Below are 15,970 nucleotides of genomic sequence, written 5' to 3'. Positions count from 1 at the left end.
TGCGCTGGCTGCTTTTCAGCTCCTGTGCCACTGTGAGGGTCTCCTAGTGACCCTAGGGAGATGTGGTTAGACTCTGAAACCCTCCTTAAACATTGTCCCTTTGGCATTTCGACTATTTTCAGTATTAAATGTAATAATATTGCAATAGACATCTTCATGGAAATAACTTTATATTTTATTTGAACTATTTCCTTAGGATAGAGTCCTTTTATCTTGAGAGAGTAAAGCATGTGCATGTTTTATGGATCAGTGACTGTGTTTTTCTGATACCAAATTATTTTATAAAAGTCTTATGCCAGTGTACTCTACCAGCAGCAATAAATGAAAAAATATACCAATTTTATTCTATCCTCAATAATGTTGGGTACCATAAAACAAGTAAGTATTAGTTGAGAATGTATTTTTGAGGAAGAAATGTGGGCAAACATTGATTAATTTGGTCAATATATACTGGGGATATATGCTGTACCCAGCAGTGACTCTAACACTGGCGAGACAGCAGTGAACAGGCAGGTAGCCCCTGGATGGACAGAGTCAAGGAGAGAGGTCTCAGAGGACTCACCTGCGACATGAGGGCATTGGAACTTTTCATGTTATTGAGGAAGGCATTAGCTGGCCTGCAGGCAGATCTTTGCTCTGGTGGCCACGTCATATACAGTCCTTGTTGGAAGATTTATCTTAATATAACAGCTGAATCAGAGACATATCCAAATATGCTTCATTTTGCAGGCTAATTACACCTTTTATATTGTGGACAAACTAAAAACTTTATCAGAAACACTGCTGGAAATGTCCAGCCTTTTCCAGAGAAGTGGAAGTGACCAGATGTTCAACCAGCTGCAGGTGAGTGGTTGGTCTTTGCCACCGAGGGATGGGGAGCTACTGCTAGGGCCTGTCCGAGACATCAGGGCTGCCCTGTAGAAGATTCTACAGAGTCACATCAGGCATAGTGGTTCTAGTTGACTCATATAATTGACATAAAATTAGAGATGTGTGAAAACTTTTTGTGAATTTTTAGTATTTTACCCATGCAAGATGGTATCATTGTGAGAATGATTAATAATTTGTTAATAGTAACCTTTTCTTTAAATTCTATATTAAGCTTAATGCTTTTTAGACTGTTTGCATATTTTTGAATTCAGGTCTATTCAACAATCAATGATCATTTCTGCATATTCTGTATTGACAACTTAATACTTTAAAAAGGAACGACTTACAGTTTAGAATGGCCTAACTCCGTTACAGCCTAACAATCATTAATGTAAAACTTTAATTCAGGTAGATCACCTAATAATTTTTTGGGCATTTGTGTAGCTTCAACTTACCTTAACTCTGATAGGATGAGAAAATATGCCTGCATTTTAATCCATGTTTAGTTTTTTTATTAACCACCAGGTAAGTAGTTCAGAGTATGGACTCAGGAGCCAGAATCATTTGAGTTTGATTCCCAGCTCAACCCCTGCCACCAGTTTTGTGATCTTGGACTAGTCACTGAAATTCTCTGTACCTTGGGTTTCTTCCCTGAGAAATGAGGAAGCGATAGTAGTTATGAGGTATAAATGGGTCAGGATACATGGAGCCCTTGGAATAGGTTTTGACACAGAGAAAATGCTACTGTGTGAGTCTGAGTTTTCCAAGAAGCAGATGCCAAGACAGGATTACATGTGCAATAATTTTATTTTGGGAAATGGCTGCTGAGGAAAGGAAGAAGAAGCTAGACAGGTTGGAAGCAAGGTTGTCAATGGTGATGCAAGTCTGACCCTGAGGAAAGGAGAGAAAGAGAGGGTCGGGTGGAAGCATCCTGGTGGGCCCTGCAATTTAATGGAAATCAGATAAGGCTGAGAGGGAGTCACAGAGCTAAAGTCAGTTATCAAGGTAGGGGTCCCATGTCAGTGGAGTCCTGTGGCTCCTGGGAGTGGGCCTGATGTGGTGATCATTGGTGAGGGACAGACCATGGGAGGCGTGGCCTCAAGGCAAAGTGCCATGGATTCAGAGTGCAGCAGTGGACCCTGCCTTTCTGTTTCCTGTAGTTGGAGGTCTGCGATGTTCATTCTCACAGCGACCATGGCCATATGTATTAGCTAGTATTGTAATCTTCTTTAATTTGTTTGTGCATAGATTAATTAGTTAATACAGACATCAGCAAACCTTTGCAGTTAATGGGACAGATAGTATTTTAGACTAGATAAGGTCTCTGCTGCAACTATATATAATCTCATGCAATATTATAAGCACCAAGTTGAGAATGTACGAAGATCTAGGAGAACATAAAACAGTGCCTAACTCGGCCTCAAAAATTGGGCAGCTCCTTGTGAAGTCTATGGTGTACCTGAGTACTACTTACTAAGTAGCCATGTCAGAAATCAAAGTCACATGTTCAACCAGTTGAAGAACTTATCTTCCATAGGATAAGATGGCATAAATTGTTCCTCTATTTCTTAGCTTTGGGATCATGCTCAATGGAACTCACAGTGCCTTGGGTTCGTAGTAGTCGATGTCTATGTTCCAGGCCTTGTTCTGCCACTAGACAGAGTGGTTAGAGCCTCTGGGTAAAGCCCTAACTTTGCTCTGCTTCCCTATTCCATCAGTAAAAGACAACAGTAACCTCGTGGGGATGTTGTTGAGATTAAATGACAAGATGCATAATAACTACCCTGCACATTGACTGGCAAATAGCGAATGTCCAGTGAAGGAAGATAAATAAGATTCCAAAAAAGAAAAGCAAACACCAAACTTTCATAATAAAACCTTGTCATCCTTAGACAAGATTAGTTAAAACCATCACATGTAATAAGGTGAATGTGAGAAATAAAAGAGCTAATTACAAAGGGTACATATTATTTGAGAATTCCTATATGGAGCTCCGGTGTTATTAGGTTATGTGCTGGACCAAAATCTGGATAGTGTACAAATATTCTCCAAGAAATTGGCAAATTCCAAAATTAATCCCCAGTCATTGATCCTGAGGCAGAGCCTGGATACATCAGTATCTTTCCCTCTCAGCTTCTTGTTGGTTGTTGTATGTTGTAAGTGTCGAGCAGTGCAATGCAAGTACATGGATATCAATGGCAAAATAAAGGGGCAAGATGTCATGAAGTTGATGAAAAAATCTTGGAGAACTCGCCACAGTAAACAATTTGTCTCCAATCATTGACAAATGAGGCAAAGTCACAACCATCAATAGTAATGAGAGAAGAATGGTACAGATGAAGCAATGAAAGATGCTTCCGAAGATGAATAGCCAAACATTGAGAGAGGGTTTGGGAAATTCTGAAATCCTCCCTCAGAGTTTTCATAACGATGACCCTCTCTTTATAACTGGTGGGGAAGGCCATGCAACGGAGAGGAAAGAATCTTATAGAAAGGTTCATATAAAGGTTCGTTAGAAAATTTTGCCAAAAACAAACCACGTCATTCATTCTTTGTTTTTAGTATTAATACATAATTACAACTACAACATAAATTTTCATAATTGTTGATTTTGTTTTTCAAGGTAAGGTCCTAATAAGATGTTATCCTGTTCATAAAAAATGATGAGTTCATGTCCTTTGTAGGGACATGGATGAAATTGGAAATCATCATTCTCAGTAAACTATCACAAGAACAAAAAACCAAACACCGCATATTCTCACTCATAGGTGGGAATTGCACAATGAGAACACATGGACACAGCAAGGGGAACATCACACTCTGGGGACTGTTGTGGGGTCCGGGGAGGGGGGAGGGATAACATTGGGAGATATACCTAATGCTAGATGACGAGTTAGTGGGTGCAGCGCACCAGCATGGCACATGTATACATATGTAACTAACCTGCACATTGCGCACATGTACCCTAAAACCTAAAGTATAATAATAATAAATAAATAAATAAATAAAGGAAAAGAAAAAGAAAGAAAAGGAAAAAAAAACAAGAAAAAAAAACTTCTTTTAAGTGGATTCAGTTTATGTGCCTTGTTCCTTTGTAATGAAACTTTGTATAAGTCTGATAAGTATTATTCAATACTATGAAATAATGCAATTATTTCTGTTAAGCTATATTATTTTTCTTTAGGAGGCCCTGAGAAACAAATTTGTGAGAAACTTTGTAGAAAACCAGTTGCACATTGATGTAGACAAACTTACTGAAAAACTCCAGACATACGGTAAGTGTGCTGATGGGCATAGTAGTGTTCTTTTGCCCAAATGGCTCTGCCAGTTGGGTGGGTCCTCCCCCTTGGGCCATGACGTTGCTAGGTGACTTCCAGCAAGTCCTTTTTCCTCTCTCAGTTTCTATTTTCTTATCTGGATCCTGAAGGGCTTAAACTAAACACACCCCAAAGTTTGTTCATGCCTGAAGTTTTTTTGATTCACTGATTCAGGACTGAACTAGTAAACAACCTAGTTAAAAAGGAAGTTTTCTGATTCAAATACAAGAATTGTGAATTACAAAACAAGTTTATAAAAGAAATTATTATTATTATTGAGTTAAAAGTAACTTGAAAGCCATGGGATGGATTTGAAAATGGGAAGCTCAGATAAAAACATTACCTATCAGTAAACATTTATTGTACCTCTGAAACTGATGAATCTGTGAATTCATTTAGGTGTTTAACAAACATTTGCTGGACACACGAGGAGAACCAGTCCCATGAAATAATCCATAGAGGGGCATAAAATATTCCTGTTCCACCATGCAGTGCAGAGAAGATGACCATGCTTAGAAACTGCAACACTGTGGCAAAATCAGCAATCAGGGCCCTGCCAGGGAAGCTCTCAGGAGCCTAACCCAGTTGGTGGGGACCTGGAGTCAGAGGAAGGATGGGTGTCAGGCTGTTCCAGGTCCCTGGCTCCCTCACACTCTGCTTGTACATGGGAAAGGGTTTTGGATCTGCCTTACATATGAAAGTTAGAGGAAGGCAAGACATTTTATTCGGCATAATATAATACTTGCCTTTAAAAAAATTTCTGGTGAATATAATACTTAATATTTTACTTCAGAAAGGTTAATCATATTTTAAAATGTTTCATATTTTAAATGTGTTACATAATTTTTTCAATTAATTAAAACATCTTTAAAAGAAGAAGTAGCACTGGAAAGCTTATAATAACAGTGTCCCCATCTTCTGTTGCTGGAACCAAGGACTGACATGGGTCTGAGGGATTTCTTGTGTGTAACACAGATGTCTCCTGAGTTTGCATCTACCGTGGTGCTAGTGTTTATGCAGATGTCTTAGAGTGTGAATCGTACCTAAGCCACGTTTGTTCAACACGTTGCTGCTTAGCCAACACTACTTTTGAATAGGTTTTCCTATTCAAAAATTAAGATTATTATAAAAGTCTTTCATATCCATAAATATTGACTGTTACTAAGAAAAAGTCCCTTCATCTAGTTCTGCCTTCCATTTCACTCCATAGCATGAATTTAAAATTACTTAGGAATTTCTTTGGGATTGGTCCTTACATTTCTAACTGATACACCTATGGCAGTATTTCTTGATTTATTTGTTACAGGAATTATCAATTGATTTCCTGTTCTGAAAGATGCAGATTTAGTTTTGTACTACATCATTTCCCTGATCAGTTGCTCCCACTATGGTAATATGACCATTTTAGTTGTCATAAAACAGTATGAGGAGGTAAATGTTGTTCAGTGCAGAGTCAGGCTATGCATTATAATGATATTCCCTTATTTACCATGTTTCCCTTTTCCTAGAGTTTCATGCTCTCTTGCTACTACATGAAACACTTGTTCTCCATTGCTCCCACCTCCTGTGTGCCAACACATCACCTTTATGTTGAGTCCTTTTGTCTGTGCAGACGCCACCCAGACCCCCTACCACGCTCCTCCTGGGCAGGCTGCCTGCTCCTGCCAGCACCTGCCTGCTTTCCTAGGAATTCTCTGCTCTGCTCTCCTGGGGTGGATACCATGATTCCTGGGCTCTAGGTCCTCATTTTTGTTTTGTTGTCATGTTTTGTGGGTTCATATTAATCAGTGTCATCCCGAAAAAGAGAATGAGAGAAAAAATTCCTGAGTGATTTTACTCAGTAAAGTAAAATTACATCTGAATGATATGTAGAAATATCCCCTATTTCATTACCAATAATTTTGTATCTCTTTTCTCTCTCCTTTTTGCTTTTAATCAGTCTTGTCAGAGGGTTATCAATTTTTATTAGTCTTAAAAAAAACTCACTGTTTTTGGCCTTGCTTATTTATTTTATATTTCATTTGATTTCATTGATTTCTGCTGTCTATTGGTTTTATCCTTTTAACCTGTGTGTGTGTATGTGTGTGTGTTTGGTAACTTCTTGAGATGAATACTTAAATTATTGACGTCCACCTTGTCTTCTTTTCTGATATATATATATGTGTATATATATATGTGTGTGTATATATATGTGTATATATGTGTATATATATGTGTGTATATATATGTGTGTATATATATGTGTATACATATGTGTATATATATGTGTATATATGTGTGTATATATATGTGTATATATGTGTGTGTGTATATATATATATATATACACTCATCACTAGACACTTCCCTCTGGCATTACCTTAACTGCATCTCACTAGTTTTGATATCTTGTATTTTCACTCTCATTCAATTAAACATATTTTAAACATGTGGTGTAATTTCCTTTTTTTTCACCTTTAGGTTATTTGAAGGTCTGTAGCTTAATTTCTAAATATTTGGTATTATTTATTTATCTTTGGGTTAATGACTTCGGCTTTACTTCACAGTGGTCAGAGAATGTACTTTGCTAATATGATTTCATTTGTTTAACATTTATGGAGACTCACTCAATCCTTGCACACAGGGTCAGTTTTGGTTCCTATATTGTTGAGTGTCGTCTTGAGCATCCTCACTGTCTTCGTTGTTCCATCAGCTCTTAAGAGGTGTGTGTTTACATTTCTCATTATGATTGTGGGATTGCCTAGTTTCTCCTCGAGGTTCCATCCACTTAGGCTTTATATACTTAGGCTTTATATACTTTATATACTTAGGCTTTATATACTTTAAGGCTGTATTGTATTTTCTATTGAGGACTTGTTTGAGACATTTATATTTTCCTTTGTTTGTATTTAAATTATCTTCCTTCCAGCCTCTCCCCCTTCTTTTACTTCTTTATTTCTTTCCAGAAGTTTTTCTGTGACTTACTTAGGTATGGTTTCTTACGAGAATCCTCTTTTGGCTCTGTAACATTTCTTGAATCAGTGGCCAAATATCTTACATTTAGGGAAAGTCTTGGCTACTATCTTTTGAAGCATTGCTTCTGACCACTTCTCTCTCTGCTTTCCTCTGCAACTCTAGCTAAACACGATGAAAACTTTTCACAGTGTTCAATGCTTCTTATATCCTTTTCTATATAATCTAACCTATTTTCTCTTTATACTTCAGTTTGTGATTTCTTTTCTTACTAGTTTTTTAATCGACAAATTCTCCCTTCAGCTGGGTCTAATCTGCTATTGAATATACCAATGAAGTTCTTCATTTCAGTTGTTGCATTTTCCACTTAAAATTTAAATTTTATTATTTTAAAATAGTTTTTAGCTCTCTGGTGAAAATCTATTTTCGTCTAATTTTGGACACAATACTCACATTTTGGAAATGCATGTTTGTGAGCTTTAATACTTGTCTTTTGTGGGTATTTTTTAAGTCTATTTTTCTCTTGTTTTTTTGGTTGTTTTTGTTGTCTTGTCTCCAGGAATATTAAGGATTAAAAAAATTGAAACCAGACATTATAAATGGAAAATTGTAGAAATAAATTTGAGTCTTCTGATAGTGCTATATTCCTCTACATAACATTATTTTCCTACTTCTGGCAGAGAGCTAGGGCAGGGCCATGTTTTCCTAATCCAGTTGGGGATGGAGTGGATTGATGGAGGTAGACTCCAGCCTTAGTAGGGAAATTTCCAGTTTCCTGTACTCCTGGATAGATGCCCTATTTGGGTGGGGTGGGGATCTCACCTATAAAGCTGATATCGATTAGGGCCCGTGTAGATCCAGAGCTCAAAGTCCCGTGGACCACTGGAGACTCAGCCTCTCAGTTTTTGGCAGGACCAAATACCAGGCTTCCCAAGGTTCTCTTTTCTCTTGCATCTCTGACCTTTGAGCTTTTGCTGCCTTGGTAGCTCTTTAAAGTCTTTATATAGATTTTCTTTTTTTTTTTTTTAAATTTCAGTAGGGTTTTGGGGAGCAGGTGGTGGTTGGTTACATGGATAAGTTCTTTAGTGGTGCTTTCTGAGATTTTAGCGCAGCCATCACCTGAGCAGTGTACGCTGTACCCAATGTGTAGACTTTTTTAAACTTTTAAACTAAAGTCTTTGTATATATTTTTTAAAGGCCATTCATATTTTCTGGTTGTTCTTGGAAGGAAACTTCCTCTGCCCCATGTTGTCCTCCATTACACTAAGTGGGGGTTTCCTCAATATGGCCTTTCAATCTGAAGACGATGGCTCTTCAATTAAGGGGAGTTTTCTTGTCATCGTTTCTTTGATATTTTTACCTCTCTATAAAAATAATGCTATTTTAACTTTAGTTTATTTAAAAATTACTATTACTGTTTTCCATTTGTTTATTTTGAATTCTCTCTTTCATGTTGGAGGGTTCACTTAAATGTTTGGTGACATTATGAGTGAGGCATTAAAACCAGACTGAAAGTGTTTTGGTGAGTAGAAGTTATTGTGACTCAGTTCACATGAGTAGTTCTCAACTGAGGATGATTTTGTCCTCCAAGGGATGTGTGGTTATGTCTGGAGATATTTTTGGTTGTCACATCTGGTCACAGCTACTGCCACCTAACAGGTAGAGGCTAGGGGTACTGCTAAACATCCTACACTGCACAGAACAGCCCTCCACAGCAAGGAACTATGGGCCCAAAGTGTCTGTAGGGCCTAGGTTGAGAAACTCTCATTTAGAGCAATAAGATGGAGTCACTTCTTGAAAACAAATTTCAGCAGGAGACACATTGGAATGTCAAATCCTCTGGTCTGTTTTGGCTGATGCCTGCCATGTCTAGGGTCCTCAGGTATATACATTGAATGGGGAACAATCGTTAACTTATATTATTATCTGGAGCTTGGCCCCACATTAGTGTAGAATTTTATACTATGTTGTTTTATATCCACCTATATGTGAACCTCAGTACTGTTTTTGCCCTTTCAGACTTAAAGTAGCCTGTGTTTGTTTACCACGCCTCTTGTTCCATGGGCCCTATGTGTTTTTCTTGGCTCATTTTTCCTAAATATTGTGAGATGAAGCAACCCAATAAGAGCTGTGATTCTAGGACTCTCACCAGAGGCTTCGCCCATTCATGTCCTGTCCTCTGTAATCCATCTTTCTCTCATAGCAGTGCCCTCATCATTTAGGTTGGGGAGCATACTCAAGGTCTCCAAAGTGATGGAACATGCAGTTAATACTAGACCACATTTTATTTTTATTATATCTAGTCCATTGTGTAGGAACTACTACCCAACAAACATACTGCTTCTTTCCTCCCAGAGGAGGGAGATCTGCCCGGTGTCCTAAGACCTAAGAGTTTTTGTGTGGAGCTGCTTTTCTAAGTTGCAATTAATGCCACATAATAACGTTTTAGTCAACATTGATCTGCATACATGATGATGTTCCTATAAGGTCATAATGAGCTGAAAATTCCTACTGCCTAGTAACTTTGTATCTGTCATCACATTGTAGAACAACACATTACTCACCTGTTTGTGGGGAAGTTGGTGTAAACAAACCTACTGTACTGCCAATCATATAAAAGTTTAGCACACACAATTATGTACAGCACGTAATACTTGGTCATCATAATAAACTACCGTTATTATTGGTGTATATGTTTAATTCAATTTGGAGTGTACTTCATATATATATTTATGAGTTAAGTGTAAAGCAGCCTCAAGTAGGTCCCTCAGGAGGTATCCAGAAAAATCCATTGCTAGCACAAGAGATGACAGCTCTGCGTGTGTTAGTGCCCTGAAAACCTCTTTCCAGTGGGACAAGAGGTGGAGGTGGAAAAAAGTGATATTGATGATAATGACCCTGTGTAGGCCTAGGCTAATATGTGGTTTTGTGAGTTAGTTTTTAACAAAAAAATTTAAAAAGAAAAAAAAACCCTAAAAATAAAAACAAGCTAACTCATAGAATAAGGATATAAAGAAAATATTTTTGTACAGCTGTACAATGTATTTTGTATTTTAAGCTAAGTATGATTACAAAAGGGTCAAAAAGTTAAAAAACTAAAAAGTTTATGAGGTATAAAGTTACAGTAATCTAAGGTTAATTTATTTTTGAAGAAAAATTTAAAAAATAAATTTAGTGTAGCTTAATGTAGTGTAGCTTAAGTATACAGTGTTTACAAAGTGTATAAAGTTTATAAAGTGTACGGTAATGTCCTAGGCCTTCACATTCACTCACCACTCACTGCCTCATCAGAGCAACTTACAGCCTGCAAGCTTTATTGGTGAGTACTCAATCTAAGTGTATCATTTAATACCATATAAAATCTTTCATATCATGTTTTTATTATACCTTTTCTATGTTTAGATATGTTTAGATAAACAAATCCTTACCATCGTGTTACAATTGCCTACAGCATTCAGTACAATAACATTCTATGCAGATTTGTAGCCTGGGAGCAATAGGCTGTGCTATACAGCTAGGTGTGCAGTAGGCTGTACCATCTAGGATTGTATAAGTCCACTCTGTGATGTTCACACGTGATGAAATTGCCTAATGCTGCCTTTTTATGCCACATTTCTCAGAATGCGTCCTCATGATTAAGTGATGCATGGCTGTAAGATGTACCTATGTCTCCCAATTATATGCATGATAAGAAAGCTTAAAGCCTTCTCCAAAGCAGTTTCAATTCTGCTACTGGAAGATAATGAAAGTCACACTATAGTGAGACCAAGTCACTCTTCACTGTGTTTAACATCTGCTGTTTTATGCAGTTAAATTGTCTAACCACGCTTACTAGGCAAGTTTATAATGCAGCCTGTTCCAAATAACAAATGGTCAGCAACATATAGATACAGTAGAAAAATGTCTCCAGTTTGCCCTACACTGAGAAATTTAACAATCTCCACTTCTCCATTAAAAAAAAAAGCCCCCCACAATGCACAATATACTTTTTGGTTTTCTATTTTCTAGTTGTTCTGCTTACTTTCATGCAGAAAACTTAATTAAAGATATTTAGTTGGAGCCTCGCTCTCTCCTTATAGCTGTTACATGATAATAGTTAGCACTTATTGTAAATCAGTTTATAGTGTATATATAAACTTCAACTACATTTACTTTTCACAACAATTTCATGGGTAATTTTGCTTTTCTTATGCTACAGATGAAGAAAGTGAAACTTTTACAGATTAAATAACTATCTAATGTAAAACAAGATAAATAGTGCAATTGCCATGGGAGCAAAGCCATGTCTTGTCAGCTTTGAAGCACCAGTGACCTGCACTCCTGGAGCAGTGACAGCAGGGGTCAATGCCACTTCTATGTTCCTAAACCAGGTTACCCCAGCCCATGTATTTCATGGGTCTTGCTTTTTGACTCCTCCCATGGCTATAATTGCCCATAAGAATATCCAAGTTTAGCCTCATACCCACACTATTTAGAAATCAGAAGAACCCTCAAGGGAGTTTTCATCACAGCCATTGCATACCCCATAAATAGCAGTCATTACAGTAGCATTTCACAGCACTGGTGTCTCCAGAACCTGATACCTCAATACTTCTAGCAGGTACTAGGCAGTGTTCCAGGGCCCATGGAAAATCGTGGAGTAAACATGATGAAATGTCCAAAGGAATCACTTTTGCAGCAACATTTTGGGGAAAATGAGACATAATTTTATATACTAAAACAAATGAGTAGACTAGTACAATATAACATTTTCACACACAAAAATCAGTTATTTCATGGAATTTTCACCTTCTCAAGGCTCATCGAGGATCCTGTCTTCTTCTTGCACACTCTTGTATCCACCCTCCTCCCTGGGTGGAGTAGTTTGAGAAGTGCAATGCAACAAGGCACCGTCAGCACAGTATGCTGGAGTCACCAGCCAAGGGCTGGTTCAGAAATTTGGTGCCATCTTAAAGAAGGAAATAGATAGAGAAAACAGACAAGAAATGTTAAGAACTGCTGGTGTCAGCACTGGCTCCGCATCAGCCAGTCCAGGCCAGCTGTCCAGCCCCGGCCCTCTGTGTTCCCACAGCACATAAATTGGGATGCTGAGTGTTTCATTTTGGTTAGGTGGAGGTGGGGCTGGAAATCTGGAAATTCCCCTGCCGCACAGGACATTGCTTTGTGCTGTGCTACCTGAACTGTTATTGGAGTCTTAAAGCAAGATAAAGGCAGTGGAGTTTATCTCCTCCTCTACTGGAAACAATTTTATATAGTGTATTAATAATTGTGATACTAGGAAATAGTTATTGAGTGCTCTCTATGTGCCAGGCACAGTGTCAAGCATGTTACACATTATTCTACTTCATCTTTGGAAAAAGACCATTGAGCAGATGATTATCATTTCCCTTTCATAAAGAGGACGAGGATTATTCAGCCTTAGATGCCCACTGAGGGGTGGTGAGCAGGCACCCAACTCCATTTGACCCATAGTCCACAAGGCCAAGTAGACGGTGGAGAGCCTATGTCCCTATCTCCAGGCCAAATGGGCACCATGCCAAGATAAGTTCTTTAAACCAAGCCACATGACCTCTTGTTGAGTGAGGTGGGCTGGACTAGACTGCTAGCCACCCTCTAATCCTTCCACGTCACTGCTGAGGGAAAGGCCTCACTGGTGTGCCTTACAGTGGCTCAGAGGCTCAGAACTTTTCCAAGGAACTCTGAGATGCTGTGTCCCAGTCGGGGAACCCCGGGGACTCATGACACTCTGAGGCAGAAAACTTGACGCTGTGGATCCTTCTAGCTCCTCTTTGATTGTGTCATCCAAACAGCCAAAGGTCCTTTTCTGCCTTAAACCTTAGAAAGTGTTGACTATAAAACTAAATGAGAAATGAAAACTGCTGTGCAATTACATGTTTGTGCTATTGACGCCATTTGAGAACTCTGGCTTGAGCTATTCTCTTCTCACTGATTTTTCCAATGAGCGTGTTTTATTCTTCTATGAATTCAGTTTGATGGTCTTAACTTAACCAGGCCTTCAGGCTCTACCAAATTGGGAATTACAGGAGGATTTCTATGAGATGTGTGTGTGAGCTCTGATGGCAATAGTTAATTGATCTTCTTTACTAAATGGCTTTATGCCTTTTTTATATTTTTTATTTCTCTCTGGAAAATGGTACCAAGATTTTCATCCTTTCTAAAATATAGATGATAAATCTCAGGCTTAGAGACTGGCTCTTTCAAGGCCCTACAATATTTGGTGGAATCAAGAACCCAATTCTTTGAATTCCAGATCATGTAATTCTTATACTATGTGTTAGGCAGGGCTGTCTGGAATTCCTGATGTTTGAATATTTTTAACACACAGTAAGTAGAAGTTTCATATGGTTCCACTCAATATAAATGCAGCCTGGTGTATTTGTAAGAAGGTGGACCCCAAAGCTAGATGGCATGTATTTGAATCATGGTTTTGAAACTTACTGGTTGCTTATACTCTTTGTGCCTTAATTCCTATATTTTAAAATGAGCATGCCACTAACAATTCCCTATGGATATAAGGATTCAGTGAGACAATACACAATGCTCAGAATTGTACCTGGCACAAGACTGACACTCATACAATGACACTTCACTATTATTGTAGATATTTAGCAAAAGCTTAGTTATCAGAAATCCAGCCTTCCCAAATCCTTACACTCATGTCTTGGCCTGAGATCTGTAAATTACTGGAACATAATAACAGCAGTTACAGCATAATGAATAACAGTCTTTTCTTTGAGAAACTGTGCAATGTAGGTTGAGGGGATGAAGGGCAGAAGGAGCCCGACACTTCTTGATGTTGTTTGGAAGCTTACATGTTCTCATCCATCTGAAATTGGCAGATGGAAACTAATCTTTCCTTACCAGGGAAGAGGTTGAGGCCAGGACATGTCAACTGATTTTTCTACAGACCTCAGGATGATGGAGATGGATCTTCATGTAATTTCTTATTCAGGGCTGGCCCCCCTTTACAGAGCCCCAACACCCCTTTCAAACATGGGCAGGGTGCTAAGCAAGCAAAGCCCAGACTTAATCCAGAAACCTTGGAAGCAAGGAGGATCTGGGAGCAGGGAAACCAGTAGAGGAGGGAAGCAAGCATGAGAGGCAGAGGCAGCCATCAGTGGGTGCTGATGCTGCCATGTCCGGGGCCAAATGCCCACAGGATGGCAGGTAGGCTCCAAGCTTTGATGGAGGGTGGAAGTGAGCACAGGGAGCAGCTCACGTCATTTGGAAAGTTGAGTGTTCAGGAGGTCAGTGAGATACAGGAAGGCCAGCAGGAAGCAGTGACTGCACACAGGGCCAGGGATAGATTGCTGTCTGTCACCATACATCTTTCCTGCTGCTTTCCCTCTTGAGGTCATATTCTGGGCATTCCCACACTGCCTTGCTCTAGATCATTTGGTTTTTCCAGCTCCTTCCTGAAACCAGAGTGAAAATACTGAGATATCCTCAGCCTTTTGCCCTGAAAATATTTGGTGTCAGCATTCATAGCCAAGGTGTTGCGACTTTACTCTGCTTCTCTATTTATGTTTCGAATGCACAGATCCAGGACAAAGACTATACAAGGATTTGGTTTCCTCAGTGTCCATGCTCGTTGATAATGGCTTTTGCAAAATTAATGTAATAAAATGACTTTCCCAAAATGACTGCCTCAGGGAAGGCATGTATTTCTTAGAATTACTTGACTCCATGTTGGAACTTTTTTTTTCCCCTGAGCTCTCTGTGAGAGGGTCTTTTCCTATCACATGTAGACTTTCCTTCTGTTATTTATCCTGTTGTCTCCAACTGTGTTTCCTTAGGCTGCTGTATTACCCTTTGTGCTTTAACTGTTTTTTTTTCCATGTACACGTAAGTATCAGTGTTACAGAGCATGCGTATAAAAGGGGAGAGTTTACACTCAGCAAGTAAGTGCCAAATTTCACGTATGACCAAAATTTGACCCTTTTGAGCAATTTTTTAGTGGAAGAATTCATATTCATTTTCAAATTCATTTGCACAATCTCCACTATATGAGTGGTAAGCACTGGGGGGAAACAGAAGTTGATCTGTCCTAATCTGTTCGCTTTCCTCAGGAGGGCTGCTGGATGAGATGTTTAACCATGCAGGTGCTGGACGCTTCCGTTTCTTGGGCAGCATCTTGGTCAATCTCTCTTCCTGCGTGGCACTGAACCGTTTCCAGGCTGTGCAGTCTGTCGACATCCTGGAGACTAAAGCACATGAACTCTTGCAGGAGAACAGCTTCTTGGCCAGTAAGTACTCAATGAAAAAATATGTTCACCAAGATGTCAACTCCTGTAAGTTATCATTTTGGGAGTTTCTCCCTAAAGGTGTCTTATGATAGCTCAGAAAGAAAAGAAATCCTTTCCAGATAAAACATAAAATAAAGCAGAACTATTTGCCTTAGATAAAACATAAAATGAAGCAGAAATATTTGCCTTGGTTAATGAAAAGTTGTACCTTATGCCATAGTGACTAATAACGTTTTCACCATCCTAGGACCAATGCTATTTACTGCATCTGCTTTTACCCTTTTATGACATCATGTTCTGGTTAAATCTCACATCATAAGTTATATTATTCCCGATTAAAGTTATACTCTAATTTCCTGCATCAACTTTCCTTTTATCAGAGTATCTTGATATCCTGGTTGGGTCGGAGAGTAGGCAATGGCCAACTCTGCTCCATTATTTAATTGTTCGCCCATTCAAGATAAATATGGTGGTGCTCTCATATTCTTTTGGAATACACATTGAATTATTTTTAATTGAGGTTTTGTATTAGTTTTTTAAGATTGCTGTAACAAAGTATCGCAG

The 15,970-nt window shown here is 38.6% G+C and overlaps 1 protein-coding gene across 3 annotated transcripts in view; it reads left to right on the top strand.

Annotated features, from left to right (window-relative positions):
- Positions 1-15,970, top strand: part of ABCA13 (ATP binding cassette subfamily A member 13) — a 486,937-nt gene that overhangs the window by 161,431 nt on the left and 309,536 nt on the right. For all 3 annotated transcript variants that reach the window (XM_054559199.1, XM_024249790.2, XM_054559198.1), the window contains 3 exons: positions 730-843; positions 4,055-4,145; positions 15,230-15,406. In XM_054559199.1, the coding sequence (XP_054415174.1) occupies positions 730-843; positions 4,055-4,145; positions 15,230-15,406 (382 nt within the window). The remainder of the gene's footprint in view (positions 1-729; positions 844-4,054; positions 4,146-15,229; positions 15,407-15,970) is intronic.

The sequence above is a fragment of the Pongo abelii genome, chromosome 6, assembly GCF_028885655.2.
Source record: "Pongo abelii isolate AG06213 chromosome 6, NHGRI_mPonAbe1-v2.0_pri, whole genome shotgun sequence".
NCBI lineage: Eukaryota > Metazoa > Chordata > Mammalia > Primates > Hominidae > Pongo > Pongo abelii.
Note: the sequence above shows the minus strand (reverse complement) of the source record. Positions and strands in the feature narration are given on the sequence as shown.